At 46.0% G+C, this 18940-nt stretch overlaps 1 protein-coding gene across 1 annotated transcript in view; it reads right to left on the reverse strand.

Moving 5' to 3' along the window:
• Positions 1 to 18940, reverse strand: part of clip2 (CAP-GLY domain containing linker protein 2) — a 151508-nt gene that overhangs the window by 30895 nt on the left and 101673 nt on the right. Inside the window, exons 10-13 of the mRNA XM_078548427.1 lie at positions 15718 to 16632; positions 9119 to 9176; positions 8937 to 9020; positions 7641 to 7797 (exon numbers count right to left, since the gene is read on the reverse strand). Of these exons, the coding sequence (XP_078404553.1) occupies positions 7641 to 7797; positions 8937 to 9020; positions 9119 to 9176; positions 15718 to 16632 (1214 nt within the window). The remainder of the gene's footprint in view (positions 1 to 7640; positions 7798 to 8936; positions 9021 to 9118; positions 9177 to 15717; positions 16633 to 18940) is intronic.

The following is an 18940-nucleotide window of genomic DNA, read 5'->3' on the forward strand; positions in this document are numbered from 1 at the left end:
ACCTAGTTGCGCCTCCTTGCCATGGGCACTAAGACCCGTGTGCAATTCAAAGTGATGGACGCCGAATGTGTCCAAGGTGGCCGTTGGGGGAGGGGTTTGGGAGCAGCCGGACTATCTTCTGGTGACTGATCACCAGTGGTGTGGACAGGAGCCGCTGGAGGCCTCAGATGGCCCACTGTGGTTGGGGTGCGGCGTGCGCGTGCAGAGTACATGAGCGATCAGCCCCAATAAATCCTCTTCTCTGTTCTGCAGGCAAAAAGTGATCATAATCAGCGGGAGTGTCTGCGGACTGGAGGTGGGCACACTGTGCTCCAGCGCCTCACAACATTTGAGGAGCAGGCCATGGAGCTGGGGAGGAGCCAGGAGGCCAGGGCGGCAGGTGTCGGCGAGGCTGGGGTCCAGCAGCCAGGTATTTGAGGTCTACAGTCCCATTCACTCTGTCTGCCCACCATCCAAACCACTGATGGCTGCTGCAATTGTTAATGCGGCAACACAGCTCATTCACAGGCTGAGACACTCTGACGTGTGGGTCATACACAAAGGTCCCGTGTCCTCTTGAGGATTCGCGTCTCCACACCTTCCAAAGTCACCTTATCCCATTTGTGACCACTATCCCCATGGCCTAACATGCCATGGCATCGCTGCTGCACAGCCAAAGACTTACTGCATCTTAGGGGGTTTGGGACCTCCACCACCCTTTCAGCCAGTGCGCCTCACATTACTCTGTCCAAAAGGTCCTCAGCAACTCAGCTGTGAACCTCATGGCACTCAACTTAAATAAATGCTACCACATTACTCATCCCTGCACCAAGAGGAAATGTTACCTTCTGCCCCTCCTAACGGAATGAAGGTCAATAATGTGACCTGTCAATCTCCTGTGCTCCATGGCAAATGTCCCAAGTGTTTGCAATGTTTCCTCATAAATCCAACTCTCCAGGCCAGCATGCATCCAGGTCAGGAACCTCTGCACTCTCCCCACTCAAATGGTACATAACATGCCATGTGTATTCCTGAGGCCATCTGACCAGCCTGTCTGTATGCACGTCTAATGTTTGGGCCTCCTCTTGACTCTTTTCCACCCCACCAATGTTCGTCTCCTTAGGGTCTTGAAGGGTGAGCGACTTATGAGGCTGGGGGGGAAAGGGATGAAAGGTTTAACTGACTGAACGCTAACTGATGCACTATCCTTGTTGTTAATTTCAGCATCACCACCACATGGCCGCGCCCATAGACACCGCAGCCCCCCCTCCACACCTGAGGCCCAAGACATGCAACTTGCGGCACATCATTTCAGCGAGCCAAGCACCAGCGCAGACACAAACACCTCGGTGGGGAATTTACCGTCGGCTAGTGTCCCGGGTCACAGTGGAGAGGGCACATCACAATCGCTGGAGGAGATGGTAGGGACAGAGAGTGGCAATGGCGCCAGCAGCCAGAGGGCTGCAGGGGACGAGGCACATGCTGAGTCCGGCACTGATGACGTGCCTCTGGAGGCACCAATACAGCAGCTGCAGGACAAGTGGCAGGAATCGCGTTTGCATCTGGCAGGGTTGCATGAGGGTATGCTTCAGTTGGTCTCTGCGATGGAGGAGTCCAGGCAGAGTGCACGTGATGGCATAAACCTCAGGGCAGAGCTTCAGGCTTCCTGCACTGGAGAGATTGGCGACTCTCATGGAGAGGGGGTTCGATCGGATGGAAAATCTTCTGATTGGGTTACGCTCTGACCTGCAAGCCCTCACAGCGGTACTGGCCACGGGTGGTCATTCCCAATGTGGGAGATGTTGTGGACACCAAGCATCGGCACTCGGTGCCCATGCATCTGTGGTGAGCAGGGAGGTCCAATGGGACCTCACGTCGGTGGAGCAGCTGCCTGTCGTCGCTGCGAGCTCCTCTCAGGGTGCTCCGGATGAGGGCAGCAGCTCCTCCGCCCCTCTGCCAGTCAACGTTCCTTCCATTGAGGCTGCGACAACTGAGGAGGTGCCAGTTCTGGAACTGGCCACTCCCTCCCAGGTGAGGCCATCACAGGCTCCACGGGCCAGAGGACGCCCGCCAAGGTCATCGAGGCCAACAGGACAGCAGAGTCAGCAGGCTGTCTCTCAAGCCGCTCTGACCGATGGAGCGGCACCAAGATGTAACACCCGCAAATGTAAGTATAAGGCACGTTAGGCACTCATCAGGTATGTCACTGGTGATTTTGTGTTGGCTTTAGAACAGGGAACAAAATACTTATGTTTGCAATGGAGAAGTCTCTGTTATATTTTGGACATAATAAAGTCCACTTTTCTCACCATGGCAGAGGGTGTTTCCTTTGTGCTGCATTTTTCTTTTTCACAGACATATCATGAGTGTTTGAGTGGACATTGATGTTTCTGTGCTAAGCCTTTAGTTGCAGCTGATGAGGTGGAAGATGTAGCACCTAAGTACCACGAGTGGAAGCGCCAGGCAATGCTGGTCCTGCTGAGCCATGTGTGTGTGGAGCTAGCTGAAGGCTCGTTGGATTAAAGTGTCCCGGGTGTCCCTGCCTCCATGGTGTAGTAGCGGGTCGGCGTGCTGCCCCTCATCATCGCCCTGTGCTTCCTCACCCTCGGAGCCACTGCTGGATTCATCATGTGCAGCCTCATCCAGGGCGTCAAGGTCTTCATCGTTAACTGCATCCTCCCTTTCCAGCGCAAGATTGTTCAGAGCGCAGCATGCTACCACTATCAGAGAGACGCGATCTGGGGGGTACTGGAGTGCGCCCCCTGAGCGGTCCAGGCAGTGGAAGCGCATCTTGAGAAGACCGATGGCTCTCTCCACCACAGCCCTTGTGGTGCCCTGGCTCCTAATGTACCGCTGCTCAGCTTCTGTTCATGGACGGCAGAGGAAAAACAAATCCGTTTCACTAATGTCCTTCAGGGAGGGAAATCCTTACCTGGTCTGGCCTACATGCGACTCCAGACCCACAGCAATGTGGTTGACTCTTAAATGCCCTCTGATATGGCCTAGCAAGCCACTCAGTTGTAACAAACTGCTACAGAGTCACAAAAAGGAATGAAACCGGACGGACCACCTGGCATCGACCTACATCGACTGGCATCGGAAACGACAACGGCAATCTCAGCCCTGTCGACACTGGAAAGCCCCCCTTACTAACATCTGGGGGCTAGTGCCAAAATTGGGAGAGCTGTCTCACTGACTAGTCAAGCAACAGCCTGACATAGTCATCCTCACGGAATCATACCTTGCAGATAATGTCCCAGACACCACCATCACCATCCCTGGGTATGTCGTGTCCCATCAGCAGGACAAACCCAGAGCAGGTGGCGGCGGCACAGTGGCATACAGCTGGAAGGGAGTTGCCCTGGGGGTCCTCAACATTGACTCCAGACCCCCTGAAGTCTCATGGCATCAGGTCAAACATGGGCAAGGAAACCCCCTGCTGGTTACCAAGTACCACCCTCCCTCAGCTGATGAACCACTGCTCCTCCATGTTGAATATCACTTGGAGGAAGCACTGAGGGTGGCAGGGGCGTAGAATGTACTCTAGGTGGGGGACTTCAATGTCCATCACCAACAGTGGCTCGGTGGCACTACTACTGACCAAGCTGGCCAAGTCCTAAAGGGCATAGCTGCTAAACTGGGTCTCCGTCAGGTGGTGGGGGAAACAACAAGAGGGAAAAAACATACTTGACCTCATCCTCACCAATCTGCCTGCCACAGATGCATCTGTCCATGACAGTATTGGTAGGTGTGACCACCGCACAGTCATTGTGGAGACGAAGTCCCACCTTCACATTGAGGATACCCTCCATCATGTTGTGTGGCACTATCACCATGCTAAATGGGATAGATTTCGAACGAATCTAGCAACTCAAGACTGGGCATCCATGAGGCACTGTGGGCCATCAGCAGCAGCAGAATTGTACTCAACCACAATCTATAACCTCATGGCCTGGCGTATCCCCCACTCTACCATTACCATCAAGCCAGGGGATCAACTCTGGTTCAATGAAGAGTGCACGAGGGTATGCCAGAAGCAACAGGGATACCTAAAAATGAGGTGTCAACCTGGTGAAGCTGTAACACAGGACTATTTGCGTGCCAAACAGCATAAGCAGCAACTGATAGACAGAGTAAAGCGATCCCACAATCAACAGATCGTTTCTAAGCTCTGCAGTCCTGCCACATCCAGTCGTGAATGGTGGTGGACAATTAAACAACTCACTGGAGGAGGAGGCTCCACAAATATCCCCATCCTCAATGATGGAGGAGTCCAGCACATCAGTGCAAAAGATAAGGCTGAAGCATTCGCAACAATCTTCAGCCAGAAGTGCCGAGTAGGTGAGCCATCTCGGCCTCTTCCGGAGGTCCCCAACATCACAGATGCCAGTCTTCAGCCAATTCCATTCACTCCATGTGATATTGAGAAATGGCTGAAAGCACTGGATGCGGCAAAGACTATGTGCCCTGACAATATTCCGGCAATAGTACTGAAGACTTGTGCTCCAGAACTTGCCGCGCCCCTAGCCAAGCTGTTCCAGTACAGCTACAACACTGGGGAGGCGATGGTTTACTCTTAAATGCCCTCGGGCAATTAGGGATGGGCAATAAATGCTGGCCAGTGATGCCCACATCCCATGAATGAATAAATAAATTTACCCGCTATGTGGAAAATTTCCCAGGTATGTCCTGTACCCAAAAAAATGCAGGACAAATCCAATTCGGCCAATTACCACCCTATCAGTGTAATCTCGATCATCAGTAAAGTAAAGTAATCAGCAGTGCTATCAAGTGGCACTTGCTCAGCAACAACCTGCTCACTGATGCCCAGTTTGGGTTCCACCAGGGCCACTCAGCTCCTGACCTCATTACAGCCTTGGTTCAAACATGGACAAAAGAGCTGAACTCCCGAGGTGAGGTGAGAGCGACTGCCCTTGACATCAAGGCAGCATTTGACCGACTGTGGCACCAAGGAGCCCTAGAAAAACGAGTCAATGGGAATCAGGGGGGAAACTCTCCGCTGGTTGGAGTCATACCTAGCACAAAGCAAGATGGTTGTGGTTGCTGGAGGTCAGTCATCTCAGCTCCAGGACATTACTGCAGGGGTTCCTCAGGGTAGCGTCCTAGACCCAACCATCTTCAGCTGCTTCATCAATGACCTTCCTTCCATCATAAGGTCAGAAGCAGGGATGTTCACTGATGATTGCACAATGTTCACCACCATTCATGACTCCTCGGATACTGAAGTAGTCCATGTCCAAATGCAACAAGACCTGGACAATATCCAGGCTTTGGCTGACAAATGGCAAGTAACATTTGCACCATGCAAGTGTCAGGCAATGTCCATCTCTGACAAGAGAAAATCAATGGCATTACCATCACTGAATTCCCCCACTATCAACATCCTGGGGGGTTACCACTGACCAGTAACTGAACTGGACTAGCCACATAAATACTGTAGCTACAAGAGCAGGTCAGAGGCTAGGAATCGTGTGATGAGTAACTCACTTCCGACTCCCCAAAGCCTGTCCACCATCTACAAGGCACAAGTCAGGACTGTGATGGAATACTCCTCACTTGCCTCGATGAGTGCAGCTCTTATAACACTCAAGAAGCTTGACACCATCCAGGACAAAGCAGCCTGCTTGATTGGCACCACATCCAAAAACATTCACTCCCTCCACCACCGACGCACAGTAGCAGCAGTGTGTACCGTCTACAAGATGCACTGCAGGAGCTCACCAAGGCTCCTTATGCAGCACCTTCCAAACCCATGACCACTACCACCTAAAAGAACAAGACCAGCAGATAGATAGAAACACCACACCTGGAGGTTCCCCTCCAAGTAACTCACCATCCCGACTTAGAAATGTATCGCCGTTCCTTCACTGTCACTGGGTCAAATTCCTGGAACTCCCTTCTTAACAGCACTGTGGGTGTACCTACACCACATGGACTGCTGCGGCTCAAGAAGGCAGCTCACCACCACCCTCAAGGGCAATTAGGGATGGGCAATAAAAATAATGGCCCAGCCAGCGAAGCCCACATCCCATGAATGAATTTTTTTTAAAATGACAATAGTCGTCATGGTCACCATTACTGAGACTAGCTTTATATTTCAGATTTATATGTTGAATTCAAATTCCACCAGCTCCATGGTGGGATTTGAACCCGTGACCCAGAACATTAGCCTGAGTCTCTGGATTACTAGTCCAATAACAGATTAATGCATCAAAAGGACTAGCTCTACTGCATTCAACTTGCTATTAACATAGAATGATCAAATCTGACTTTTCTATTCAATGCAGGCAACCACACTGGATACCATAGCACCAGGTGTATTTGCAGGCGGCAGAGTTTTGAAAGGGCAGAGCTGAATGTTGCTGCTGTCAGTAGCACATGCTTTCCTATTACTCACAATGCAAAATAGTCACAGGTTTACAAACAGCATGAACACTACTGGACATCCTGTGGCATTATAAATTGTATTGTTGGGCCTACAGCACAGTAGTGATGTTTAACTATTAACCTAGCCTTTGCCTTTCAGGTCTCTGCTTCAAATGTATACAGTCAGGTTGTAGGAGCTACCTATAAATCATTCCGATCAATCAGAGGGAAGTTGAAACTGCTTATAAATTTCAGGTCTATCTGTAACAATAGATGGAGCCTAATGTGTGGAGGCAGCGGTCAGGGAGAGAGAGAACAGGCGTAGGAAGAGGTGGGAAAGAGGAAGTAGAGAGAGGAGTGAACAAAGTGGGGGAGAGAATGAGGGAGGGAGATGGTGGAGAAGGAAGTGGGAAGGGGGAGTGAGGACAGGGGAGAACAGCATGAGGAGGAGGAATGGAGAATTGGAGAGGGAGAGAGGGGAAGTGCAAAGGAATGGGGGAAGATGCTGGGCTGACTGGGTGGGAAGGAGAGCAAAAGAGTAGGACAGAGGGAGGTGGGGATGTTGAATAACTGGTGGCTAAATGGGGGGCTGGAAATATCCCAGGGCCCTTCTTGATGTTCTAAGGTGGTGGGGACAGTAAGCAAGGGACAATTTCCCTGCTCATCAGGGGAAAGGAAGTATCAACCCATAGCTCTATGATGGGGGCAAGAGCTGGAGCTGAAAGGGAAAGAAGACAGGGGAGCAGGTCAATTTTGGGGAGGGGAGAGGAGGGAGGGAAGACTTTCAAGCCAAAGTGCTGTGTGGGGGAGGGGAATACTTGAATGATAATTTTAAATTTGAATTTAAGATGCCTGAAGCTTACTACGGTGCTTTGAGCTGAAGTAATGTTATTCAGCCTATTGCAGTATTTCACATCTTTGTTGATACAAATTGCTCAATAAAATCCAAAGATTTAGTATTTATTTATATCCTACCAAAACAAGTTGTCTCAGTGACAAAATCCATACAAAACAATTTTCCAAATCTGGTGTGAATTCCTTGCTGAGTAATCGGCAGGGACTACAAGTATTTATACAGATGTATTTTTCCTTTGCTGGTTATTCATTCATGTTTGTAAAGCTTCTCACAGCTGTCTGCCCCTCCAGCCTCAATTTTATTCATATCTCTTTGGCTTTGACTTTGAATTAGTTAGCTGTTTTCCCTCCCCCCCCCACACCCGTATGTATGGATTTTAACGATGGCGTCTCCATGGCTTACGACTAAGAACTCTCACCGTTCCTTTTTCAGCAGCTCTTGACTAATGAGGACCAGCTGTCCTGAGGCATCGTGGGATTTACGGGTCAGGGCCTCCAGTTCCATTTCCAGCTTAGCTTTCTCCTTTGTCGTTGCATCAGCCCTTTTCTCAGAAGATTTTGACTTGTGTTCTAGAGCTGTGGAAGCAAAAAAGATGCAGTTATTAACTTCATGGAATAACATTACATGAAGTTCTAAAACTGGTGATCTACACAACCAATCAAGTCTACTGTGTGAAACTAATTATAAGCAAGGGTTTGACCGACATAAACAAACAGTATGTGCTCTCCTCACCCTCTATTCTTTTCCCTCTTTTCCCTATGTCTACATCCACTAGCTCATTCTCAAGCACTATAAGCTCTATATAAATCACAGTAGTATGTAGAGAGGATATATTTTGCACCTTTGATTTAGTGCAACGACTTGTTCAGGATTGCTAGACGGAAGAACTCAAATACGTATAGTGGGATATGTTAAGGGAAATGACCAAAATGCACCAGTAATTCATGTTATGCAACTGACAATAATCCTCTGGTACCTCAACCCAAACAACAACAACTTGCATTTCATATCATGTCTTTAATGTATTAAAATGTCCCACGGTGCTTTGCAGGAGCATAATCTGACAACAATTGACACCTAGTCAAAAAAAGGTGACATTAGAACATGTGACCTGAACATTGGTCAAAGAGGTACTTTTTCAAGCAACATCTCAAAGGAAGTGAGAGAAAGGTGGAAAGGTGAAGGGCATTGGGCAGTGAATTCCAGGTGAATTCAAGAGCATTGAGCCTAAACAGCTGAAGGCACGGTCATCAATGGTGGGCAAAAGAAATGCGGGGAACACAAGAGGCCAGATGTGGAGGGACACAGAGATCTCAGGAGGTTGTAGGGCTGAAGGAGGTTACAGAGATAATGGAAGAGCGGGACTATGAAAGGATTTTAGTCAGAATACTTCAAATTTATTCTGCCTTGAGGAATAAACTGGCTGCTTCCACCCAAACGAGTTCAGCAAGCATATTCAAGACATTAAGAAGTAGTTAACAAGTCCTTAATAATATTTTCTTTCTCTTCATTTTCATTAATTACATTGTAGCACTTTATATACAGGAGGTAATGATAAAAAGAGGAACAAATTTCTCTGTTTATGAAAACCATAAGTATCCATCACAAGGTCATTCTCTTCTTTTTCATAAACCTTTACATAACATAGAAAATGTGCCTGTATTTTTGTTTCATTAGCATGATTCAAAATGGCAGTTGTCTTCATCTGGCTTACCGACAATCTGGGTCTTTAATAACTCAATCTGTGATGACATTGAAGAAACGTCCTTTTCCCGTTTACCAAGTTTGTCCAACAAATCTAAAAGGTGATAAAGCAATCAACAGAGAAATGAAGAGTTGATCTTGGGGCTCTATGAAAGTTTCTTCAAGTAAAACTTAAGTTACTTCAAAAATTACCTTCTATTGACTGCTTCATTTTCATTTTCTCTTTCAAGATGTTATTGCTGTCAATGGCCTGTAAATACATCAATGATATTATTGAAGCGGGATGGCCAAGATATGAGCTTTCAGCTTTTCCGTCAATGCTCAATCGCCATACTATAGAGTGGAAATTACAATTGACATTCTCATAAAGACAACACACTTGTATGGAATTATTCTGCTTTATTTTAGTGCGATATTAACCACAGAATATCAATAAGCAGAGAGCAATTTCATAAAGTGCATTGAGCATTCATAGGAGAACAGCATCAATTATAACTGCTACCCTTGGCTTCTTTCAGGAGCAGAACCAGTCATGGTTTAATCTTCCTCTCTCAAACACTACCAATGCCCCAATGCATTTTAGCCAGCAGTATTGGGCAGCACAATGGCCCTAACCTTACCTCAATTGCTGTTAATAATTTCCCCAAAGATGGAATTAAATAATTTAATTAATTTAAATAATTTAAAATAATAATTTAATTAAATAAAAAATAATTTGCCAAAAGTGGAGGGTGAGACTCTTTGGCTTGAAATTCCTCTGTGGACTACAAGCTTGTTTGTGTGGTTCTGACTGTCATCAACATGCCCATCAGTGCTCAGCACAAAAGGCAATTTCACTAAAGGCATTAGAGAGGGTGCGGAGGTTGTTCACGAGAATGATTCCAGGGATGAGAAACTGCAGTTGTGAAGATAGATTGGAGATGTTGGAACAGTTGCCTTTGAAGAGAAGGTTGAGAGGAGATTTGATAGTGGTATTCAAAATCATGAGGGGTCTGGCAGATAGGGAGAAACTTTTCCCACTTGTGAAAGGATCGAGAATGAGAGGGCACAGATTTAGAGCAATTAGCAAAAGAAGCAAAAGTGATATGAGGAAAAACTTTTCACTGCAGCGAGTGGTTAGGGTTTGGAATGCACCACCTGATAGTGTGGTGGAGGTAGGTTCAATTAAGGAATTCAAGAGGGAATTAGATTGTTATCTGAATAGGAAGAATATGCAGGGTTATAGGGAGAAGGCGGGGGACTGGTGCTAGGTGAGTTGCTCATTTGGAGAGCCGGTGCAGACACAAAGGGCCAAATGGCCACCTTCTGTGCCGTCATAATTCTGTGACTCTGTGATTTCCATAAATAGGCTTACATCTGTAACAAGCTGCAATGTCACTTTACAGGCATGATGAGTGGGATGTCACACACTTGACGTTTTAACAACCTAAACTTTTACTGCTTCATTCCATTGAATAGAGTATAGGATGCCAATATTTTAAACCCCCTAAGAGTGGATTTAGTGCTTCCAGCAAAGGAATCGCACTCCAAAGGAGCATAGGTCAGATGTGGGCCTAAAGAGATTGTATCATCGACTCTCTGACCCTCGACCATCCCTCCAAATGAAGCTCCTCCCAGTGAGTGACTTGCTGAATTTATACTCTCTCCATTAGTCAGAAAAACAACATGCTGACAGACCAGGAATTTAAGGCCAAATTATGAATCATTTATTGGAAGAAAGAAATTCTACACAAGGAGTTAAAGCAGCAATACTGTAATCATCTCCTGAACCCAAAACAACACAGCCCACTGAAATTCTTAAGAGTCCTTTAAATTGCATTTATTTTTTATGCAAGTGCACGTCTCGGTGCTCATGGAACTCTGTCTCACCACAGTGACCTGACAATGTAGTTAAACTGGGTGAACTGAAGAACTGGACGCTGCCACTCAGGACCTGGTCTGGCAGCTTCTCATTAAGTAAGTTCTTTCAATAAGTGTTATCTTCCAGGGAGATAGAAAGTGTCCCGCTGTCTCCGCCCTTTCCTCCATTTGGCTGATCACCAAATAAATTGCTCTGGTCTGTTTTTGTAAAATAATCTTTCATCATGGCCTTGTCATCGAGGACAAAATGTCTGATCTGATCAGAATATACGAAGCAAAATATCCTGCCGCAAAAGATTCATAATCTGGATAGAAGAGCTCAAGCATTTCTGTGGGCCCAACCAGACATTATGTATCCACGTGCTCCCTCAGCAGATAAAGACAATCCATGACTGGCACAGGAAGCTTTCTAAACAGCACCAATCGTCTCTCTTCGTCACACTGTTTACTTCATGCATTCCTCAAAGCAGGAGTGCTCCGCTTTCACAAGAACACTGTAGGGTCCCTGGTGAAGTGTATAACAAGTCATCCAATGTAGTCATCAGGGAGGGCAGGAAGTTCTTTACATCTGTTGTCACTCCTGTATAACTTAATAATGAATCCCTTGGAACAGAGGATGCTTTATGAAGAGTAGCTTGTGAATGTCTATGTGCTGTGCAGGAATGCATGACCCTAGCATTCACCAATAGAGGCCAACTGGCCATTACAATGGAGCATCTTCAATCCTGGGGGGTTGGGTGGGGGGGGGGGAAGGCTGTAACATGTGGAGCCGGAGCCCCTGACCAATTAGTCTGGCTTTGATTATTAGATTGCAGGAAGCCATGTAGTCTGGTTTGAGAGAGGGAATTTAGTTGGCAAGGTCTCTTTGCTGCAAGTCCAACCATTCTCCTGAGGCTGCTAATTTATTACTAATGCCCATGTGCAGGATGTAACAATTGGTATTCCTGAAGGCAATATTCCTGTGCAGCCATCGAGATGACAAGTGGCTTTATGATACAGCTCTGAATTCTTGCAAGTAGGGGCATCATCCATGGCCAGAACTGTGCAAAGGCTTCCAGATTGTTTGTGCGTAAAGGTTATTACCCTCCTTCATTCAGCAGCTTGAGAAAATTTGACAGTCACACGCTTGGGCTAGGGAGCCCATTGAGATAGGAGCAAAGCAGTACCCTTGAGAAGGAGTGCATGCCAGAGGAGGCTAGCACAAGGCAATATTAAATACATTTTTCATTAAGTACCTCTGACATTGGCACACATTCCCACCTGCGTTTCCTCTATAGTCAGCATGTGTGCCATACTGTTCCTGAGGAAGACAGACAGGCATATGTCAATCCTTACAGTTAGCAGAAAGGTTAGCTTTCTAAGAGCAAACAAGAGATAAAGACATCAGTGCTGCCTCTAAGTAAAATGATGCCACAGCTTGTTGTAAAGCACTAGCCCAGCCACCAGCTTCTGTGAGGGACCACATCCTTTCCACAAACCGTGAGGCAGCATCACTGCTACAGCGGCCAAGAGGAATGGGCAGTCATCCTTATACCCAGAACAGTCCAAAGATGGTAGTGTTGGAGCAAAGCCATGCACATAATGACATGCAGTGTTATTTTGCAAGAGTGTTGAATCTCACCGTTGTGCTCCTCATCCCCACCTGGCCTGGTTACTAACAAGAAATTGAGGCATTAAAAATAAGTGAGTGGCAGAATCAATGGTACATTGAAAGAATCCGAAATAGACGTCAAGAAAGGAAAGTCCAGGGGCTTAATAAAATTAGTATGAAAGCTGCAACTTTTCAAAAAATTGTTAAACTTTTCTCCATGTGAATGAAGTTTTCATCTGCACTGAATTGGATCAAGTTGGCCTGTCTGGGGGTTCTTTTACCATCCACATGAAGAAATCTGCTCAGCCTCGAAATCCATCTTAGTCCAAAGCAAATAATCATGTTAAGATTTAGTGCATAAATTTTCTTATTCAAAAGAAGAGATTTTGCATGCCAAACTTTACTGAGTGAATGCTTGGGTTCAAGTTGGTGGTTGTAAACAACAGGACAGTTTTACAGTTTACAGAGGGGTAATAGGTGGAGAGTGAAGAGGAGGGGCATCAGTGGATCAGAAGCTGATATTGTGCTCTTTCTCGTGGAAGTATAGCTTTTAAACGTTTTGCAAATTGATGCTTTCCTCAGTATTATAAAGCATGTTGCACTATGTACACCCTCGCTCCTATACTATGTTGCACCTACCAAGCGATCCAGGCAATGGAATGGCTTTAAGGTTCTGAAATGCTTCAGTGAGACCCCTGGTTTCAAATGGTCCAAACTCCAACACTCCTCTGCACTCATGGTTATCAAGATAACCATGGGTCTTCAGACAAGGTTAAAGAAGACAGCCAGAATATTCCAATAGCCGTCCAACCAGCTAGCCCTCTCCCTTAAATCTTTGACTATTGTAGGATTTGGAAGTAATGTCTAGTACTTGGATACTAGGCACTCAAGGGAAGGGTGTTCCAGTTGATAGCACACACAAGGTGGTATCCTCTATGCACAGTGCAACCTGGCATAACGGGGCACAAATAGTCACCTAGCTTCAATTGATGGTGCCATGCACCCTTGGGAAATGGTCAATTTAAAGGAGCCTCAATATCTTTTGCTGAAGCTCAGTGCTATTGTGCCCTTAACAAGATCTGTACCTTAGATGAAGATTTTGCAACTTAATTGACTACAAATTTGGGACAGCAATATTACTCCTGCGAGAAAGATTCCTGATCCAATTTGGAGTCAGTGGAGAACTCCTGGGTTGCCGCTGTTAAGTTGAATTCTCCATTCTCTGGTAGGTTGGCGTTAGCTTGGGAAAGTGACAGAACCCCCACCGCAGATTTTAGCACCTAATCTACATTGAGATTTGACTGTGGTACCAAGGAAACACTGCATTGTAAAAATGCTTGACCTTGACATTTGGCTGAATCAGCATTGGCCTCATTAACATTGGGCTGGATCAAATGGGTACCCAGGTGCAGCCTGCCAAGAGTGGGCTGCTCTGCATATTAAAGGTTCCCAGCACCCGAGCTGGGTGGGTAGTTCAGGCACCCAGGGCTAGGCCACCATAAAACTGTAGCTGGCTTCTGCTGGTGGCGAGGCCATTACCACTGAGTTAACGACAAGTGAGAGAAGTGAGCATCAGCCTCAATACCTTTCAGGTGAGATGTTAGTTTGAAATATGCCTGTCTGGTCAAGTGGACTGAAAATTCTTCATTTGCTGCTTGGACATCTTACCATTTGCAAATTAGCCGCAGCTTCTCTAACTGCAGAGTATCCCTTAGGTTGTAAAGCACTTTGGGACATCCGAAAAAGATTATAAAAGATTAAAGCAATGCAAATTCTTCCTAATTAGTGTGGTAGCCAGTTAAAAATTGGAGTGAATCCTAGACCCTGGCCTAGTTTACCCAGGGCCCTAGGTCTATTTGGCTGGAATTTTACAACCGCCCTCTCAGCACCCCACCCCGCCAGAGTAGGTCAGCAGGCAGCAGGGAAATGCAAAATTGGTTGGGATAGCAAGGGCAGGGGGTGCCATGTCCGTCACCTAGCCACCTCCGCTGGTATTTTACCAGTGGTGGGGTAGATATCAGGTGGCCTCCTCTGACCTTGGGACAACTGAAGCCCTTAAGGGGCCAATTTATGGCCAAATAAGGACCTCTTTCTGACGACACATATTTTACCAGCAGTGGGGAGGGGAGGGGGGTGCGGTGCATGTCACATGGTGATTCCGCCAGTTATATCCCAGCAACCCTGTCTGAGGGCTCTGGGAGAGGGGTGGGAGGGTCTCTCCTGCTCAGACACCCTGTGTCCCACAGAACGTCCACCTAACGGAAAGGGCTGCCCCTGCTTGAACATCCCACCAGCCTCTGACTGCCAGCCACCTCACACCCTCACCCCTCGCTGGAGCCTAGCTAACTGGCTCTGGTGAGGCCACCCCACTTACCTTCCATGGGCAGGTAAGGATGGAAAATAAATCTTGGCCAGCGATGCCACATCCCACGAATGAATAAATTAATAAAAAATGAGACACCTGACAACCATAAAGCGAAAAGGGCCGGGGGAGCCAGACTCACCCAAAGACTATCCCAGCTGATGGGGCCCACTGCCTCTGCATAAAATTGAGTCCTTTCTTTGCCTTTCCCGCTTTGAAGACAAAATTAGCTGCTGTCTTATTCATTGCTTATTTTCTCCGCTGCCATTGATTCTTTGTTGGGGTGCAGTTCTAGGACATTGACCCCCACCAGCACCTGATATAAGTACTGGTATTCATTATTCACACGGCCCTTGAGGTGGTTGCTGGACCTTGGTTAGGAGTGGGAGCTTTGGCCAATTTCCTCCTCCTTAAAACAGGGTCTCCAGGGGCAACCGTAGCATGTCTTCCACTATCTGCTGAACAGCCAACTCACCCTAGAGTGAGGGTTGAGCCTTGGCTCTGTTACTCACTGGATAAACTTCCTGAGACATGGACAGACTCTAGAAATTGCCTCTTTAAACCTCTTGTATCTTGTTGGCCATTTCCTCCCAAGCATTTGGCTATGATTTTCAGCAGTAAGAGCTCCAGTGTGCAGCAGCTGTGCTAAGAATTACTGAACCATTAAATTACATTTCACATAAGCAAACACATTATTCTCCCCTGCCATTTAACTGAACAGTCACATTGATCTTCAGCTCAATGTACAGGCGGCACATAAAAATAAGCCCATGGCATTGTCTATTTAATATTTAATTAAGATCAAATTTCAAAGACATCTATTATTTTAATCTGCTTTAAGCCCAGTTATTATTACATTGTTAATTTTTCTTTGATATATTCTGGAGTTGATTTTAGTCAGGGCACAGCAAGGCTAATGTGATTTCTCCTACCACAGACAGATCAGAGCTATGTTTATTGTTTTTTTTATTCTCATACTTCAGAAGAGTGGCGAGCTTCCAGTGCATGCAGCTTCTCCTGAAGGTGCTTCAATTCTTGCTTGTGTTGGATCTCAGACTTCTGGAGCGCCTCATAGTCCATCATTTTTCTTTCGGCTGCAGATACCTGCTCCTTTAAGAAGCTGATGGCCTGTGCTTGGTCTTTGTACCCAGCGTGGAGCTTCTCCTGTTCACTGAGTCTCAGCTCAGTATTTCGAAGTTGATCAATGGTCGTCTGGAGCTCTTGCCTGTGCTGACTTGTTGCAACCTCTAATTTGTTCCGCCAGTTTGAGTTGCATTCTTCCAGTTCATAGTTGGCTCCTTGCAGCTTAACTTTGAAGTCCTCTTTTTCCTTTATGTGGAGTGCCGTCTCAATCTCATGCTTGGCTTTAAGGTTCTCCCATTCAAGCTGGTGCTCCATCTTCAGGCTTTCTATGGTGGCTCTTAGCTCTACCAGCTCACTGTTCTGAACATCACTACCTGCAATCAATGAGACCTTGAGTTCCTCTAGAGATTTCTGGTGGTCAGACACCAGAGTGTCCAATTTGTTCTTCCAATTGTCCATCATTTCCATGTTTTCCTTAGTTGCTTGGTGCAGCTTCTGCCGGAGGTCACTAATATCCTGCAAGTATTTTTCATTAGTAGCCTTTAACTTTTCCATTTCCCCTTGATACTCCTGCAATCTGGCCTCATATTTTTCCTTCAGTGAGATGCTCTCACTTTGGTGCTCCTTGTTGACCGACGATAGGTGCTCTCGTAATTTGAGAACCTCTGACTGTAGACTGAGGCTATGCTCAGGTGTGTCCGGCTTGTTCGAGTTCCTCAATCTCTGCTGCAGCTCCTCAATTTCGCTGTTCCTCAAATTTAGCTCATCCTCCAGCTGCACAATCCTGGACTTTTCAGCTACCGTTGTGAGCTAGGGTCAGAAAATCAAAGAAAACACAGTTAATGCTCAACGTATTGCAGCTCAGTTAGCTTCTATTAATGGTTTGTAGACTGGCCAAGTGTGACATGATAGCTTCTATATATTGTTTGTTGTGAAGTTGCTGTTCCATACCTTTTGTTTTTAGATACAGTAGGAACACAGTTCTCACACAGAACTCACAATTTTAGTTTGGTGGCTGGAGTATTGCCAATTGATATGCACAACAGGTGGTATAAAAGCACACCCACAGCATCATAGTGCCACAATATCTAGTCAATTTGCTTTGTATATGAAGCATAGGCCAGGATTTTACAGCCATTCCCACCTGGTGGGATATTACGGTCCCGCCGACTTGAATAAAGATTTAAATGGCTCGCTGCATTCGCTGGGGGGAGACACACCGCGGTGGGGCAATAAAATTCTGGCCATAGTCTTTGTCATGCTGCATGGAACCCTCAATTATGGGAAAGTGCTGGAAGTTACCCCAAGCTCAAACCATTGCAAATCACTGCTTTCACCATTAGATGATATCATCATTTTCTAAACATTATCAAACTTTCACACTGGAGATTAGCAACCTCGGGCATTCTGGGGTTATAGGTTACTGTCCATTCACATTAAAATTATGACACTCAGGGCTCATTTTGTTAATGCTCATTAAGTCACAGAGTGGGTGCATCTGAGAGGAATAACAAAAGGATATTTGCTCCAATCATCTGGTCCAACCTCATTGTCCTGAACCCACCTATCTGCTAATTATAGACATCAATCCCTTGTCTAGAAACATTTATATAATCCACTTCAAAAGGCCTTTCCTCGTAACTGATACTACTATTATATTCTACATTTATGCAAGAAAATCTACAGCTTTCCTGCACAAGTTTTAATTAATGGCCCGTGACTTTTGACTTGTTCACTAATGTATTTGGTAGAATGCCTCAGTGTGCTTTATCTATCCACACTGGCTCTCTCTATAATAAATGCTGTGGGCCTGTTTCCCCATAATGTATATCTATTATGCCATGTTAATATACTGTTCATTGGGAGTTTGTTTCATATCTTCACACAAACTTTTTTCCTTTGGGAAAAATGGGGGAATTGTTGGAAGGATTAGCAGGCTGCTTACCAACTTTTTGAACCATGTCATGAGTACTCCAATATTTTATGAATGACAGTAATTTTACACAAAATTTATACCCAGTAGCACACTGCATTATTGTATAACCCAATATCTACATGTTGGTCTAGTTTCTTTTCCTAATCTGTTTTTGTTTCATTCACTCCAACATCCTTGCATTCCTCATTGTCTATCGCCATGTAGACCCAGACTCTGCCAATTCAGCATATGACCCCTGATATTCCAAAGCACAAAACCCAGGTAACTCAGTTCAATTTACACCACTATTTCTTGTTTGCCGATTTGTTTTGTTTGAAACTTTTGGGCGTGGAGGCTTAGAAAAGTTTGTTCTTAGTGAGGTTGCCTCACTGGTCCATTAATCCTAAACCAACATTTGTTAATTAGCAAATAGTTTAAGTTTAATACATGGCCCTTCAGACTCCAATATGCACCGATGCAATTGGCTGGATCCTTTGGCTTCACCTGTCATTCTACTGCACCCAACTAACACAAGACTACATCTCCAGCTCTAAAATACCTATTGCTCTTCCTGGGCCTTGTGCATCTTACAGAGCCTGTACACGGTAAACAGCAATAGCCCAGACAATTGTACTGGTTCTCTATCATTACGGCCGCATCCTTCATCCTCTCTGCTTACTTTTATGCGCCCCTCCCATTGCGCTCAACATAATGCCCTTCCCCTATTTTCCTGCATAACATCTACAACGGCACCTCCCAAGACTGTGACCTCCACCTGGAAGGATAAGGGCAGCAACTGCATGGGAACATCATCACTTCCAAGTCACACACCATCCTGTCTTGGGCACATGTCATCAGCCCTTCACCGCCACTGGGTCAAAATCCTGGGACTCCCTACCAAACAGCACATTGGGTGCACCTTCACCACACACTGCAGCAGCTCACCACCTCCTCAAGGGCAACCACTGGTGAGTAATAAATGTCAGTGATGGCCAAATACCTTGCCAGGATGGCAATCCATCTCTGCTATAATTGTCTAGTCATAATTGCACTTAACATTGAGAACAAAGTTCAGGGGACACTGGACAATGAGCCCAAAATACCATGCTGTTAATATGAATTCTTCATTAAAACCAACTGTTAAAGATGTATATGTTATTTAATCTGATTTAAGACTTATGATTCAAGTCGGTTGCTAGCTGA

Source organism: Cetorhinus maximus, chromosome 9 (genome assembly GCF_964194155.1).
Source record: "Cetorhinus maximus chromosome 9, sCetMax3.hap1.1, whole genome shotgun sequence".
NCBI classification, from domain to species: domain Eukaryota; kingdom Metazoa; phylum Chordata; class Chondrichthyes; order Lamniformes; family Cetorhinidae; genus Cetorhinus; species Cetorhinus maximus.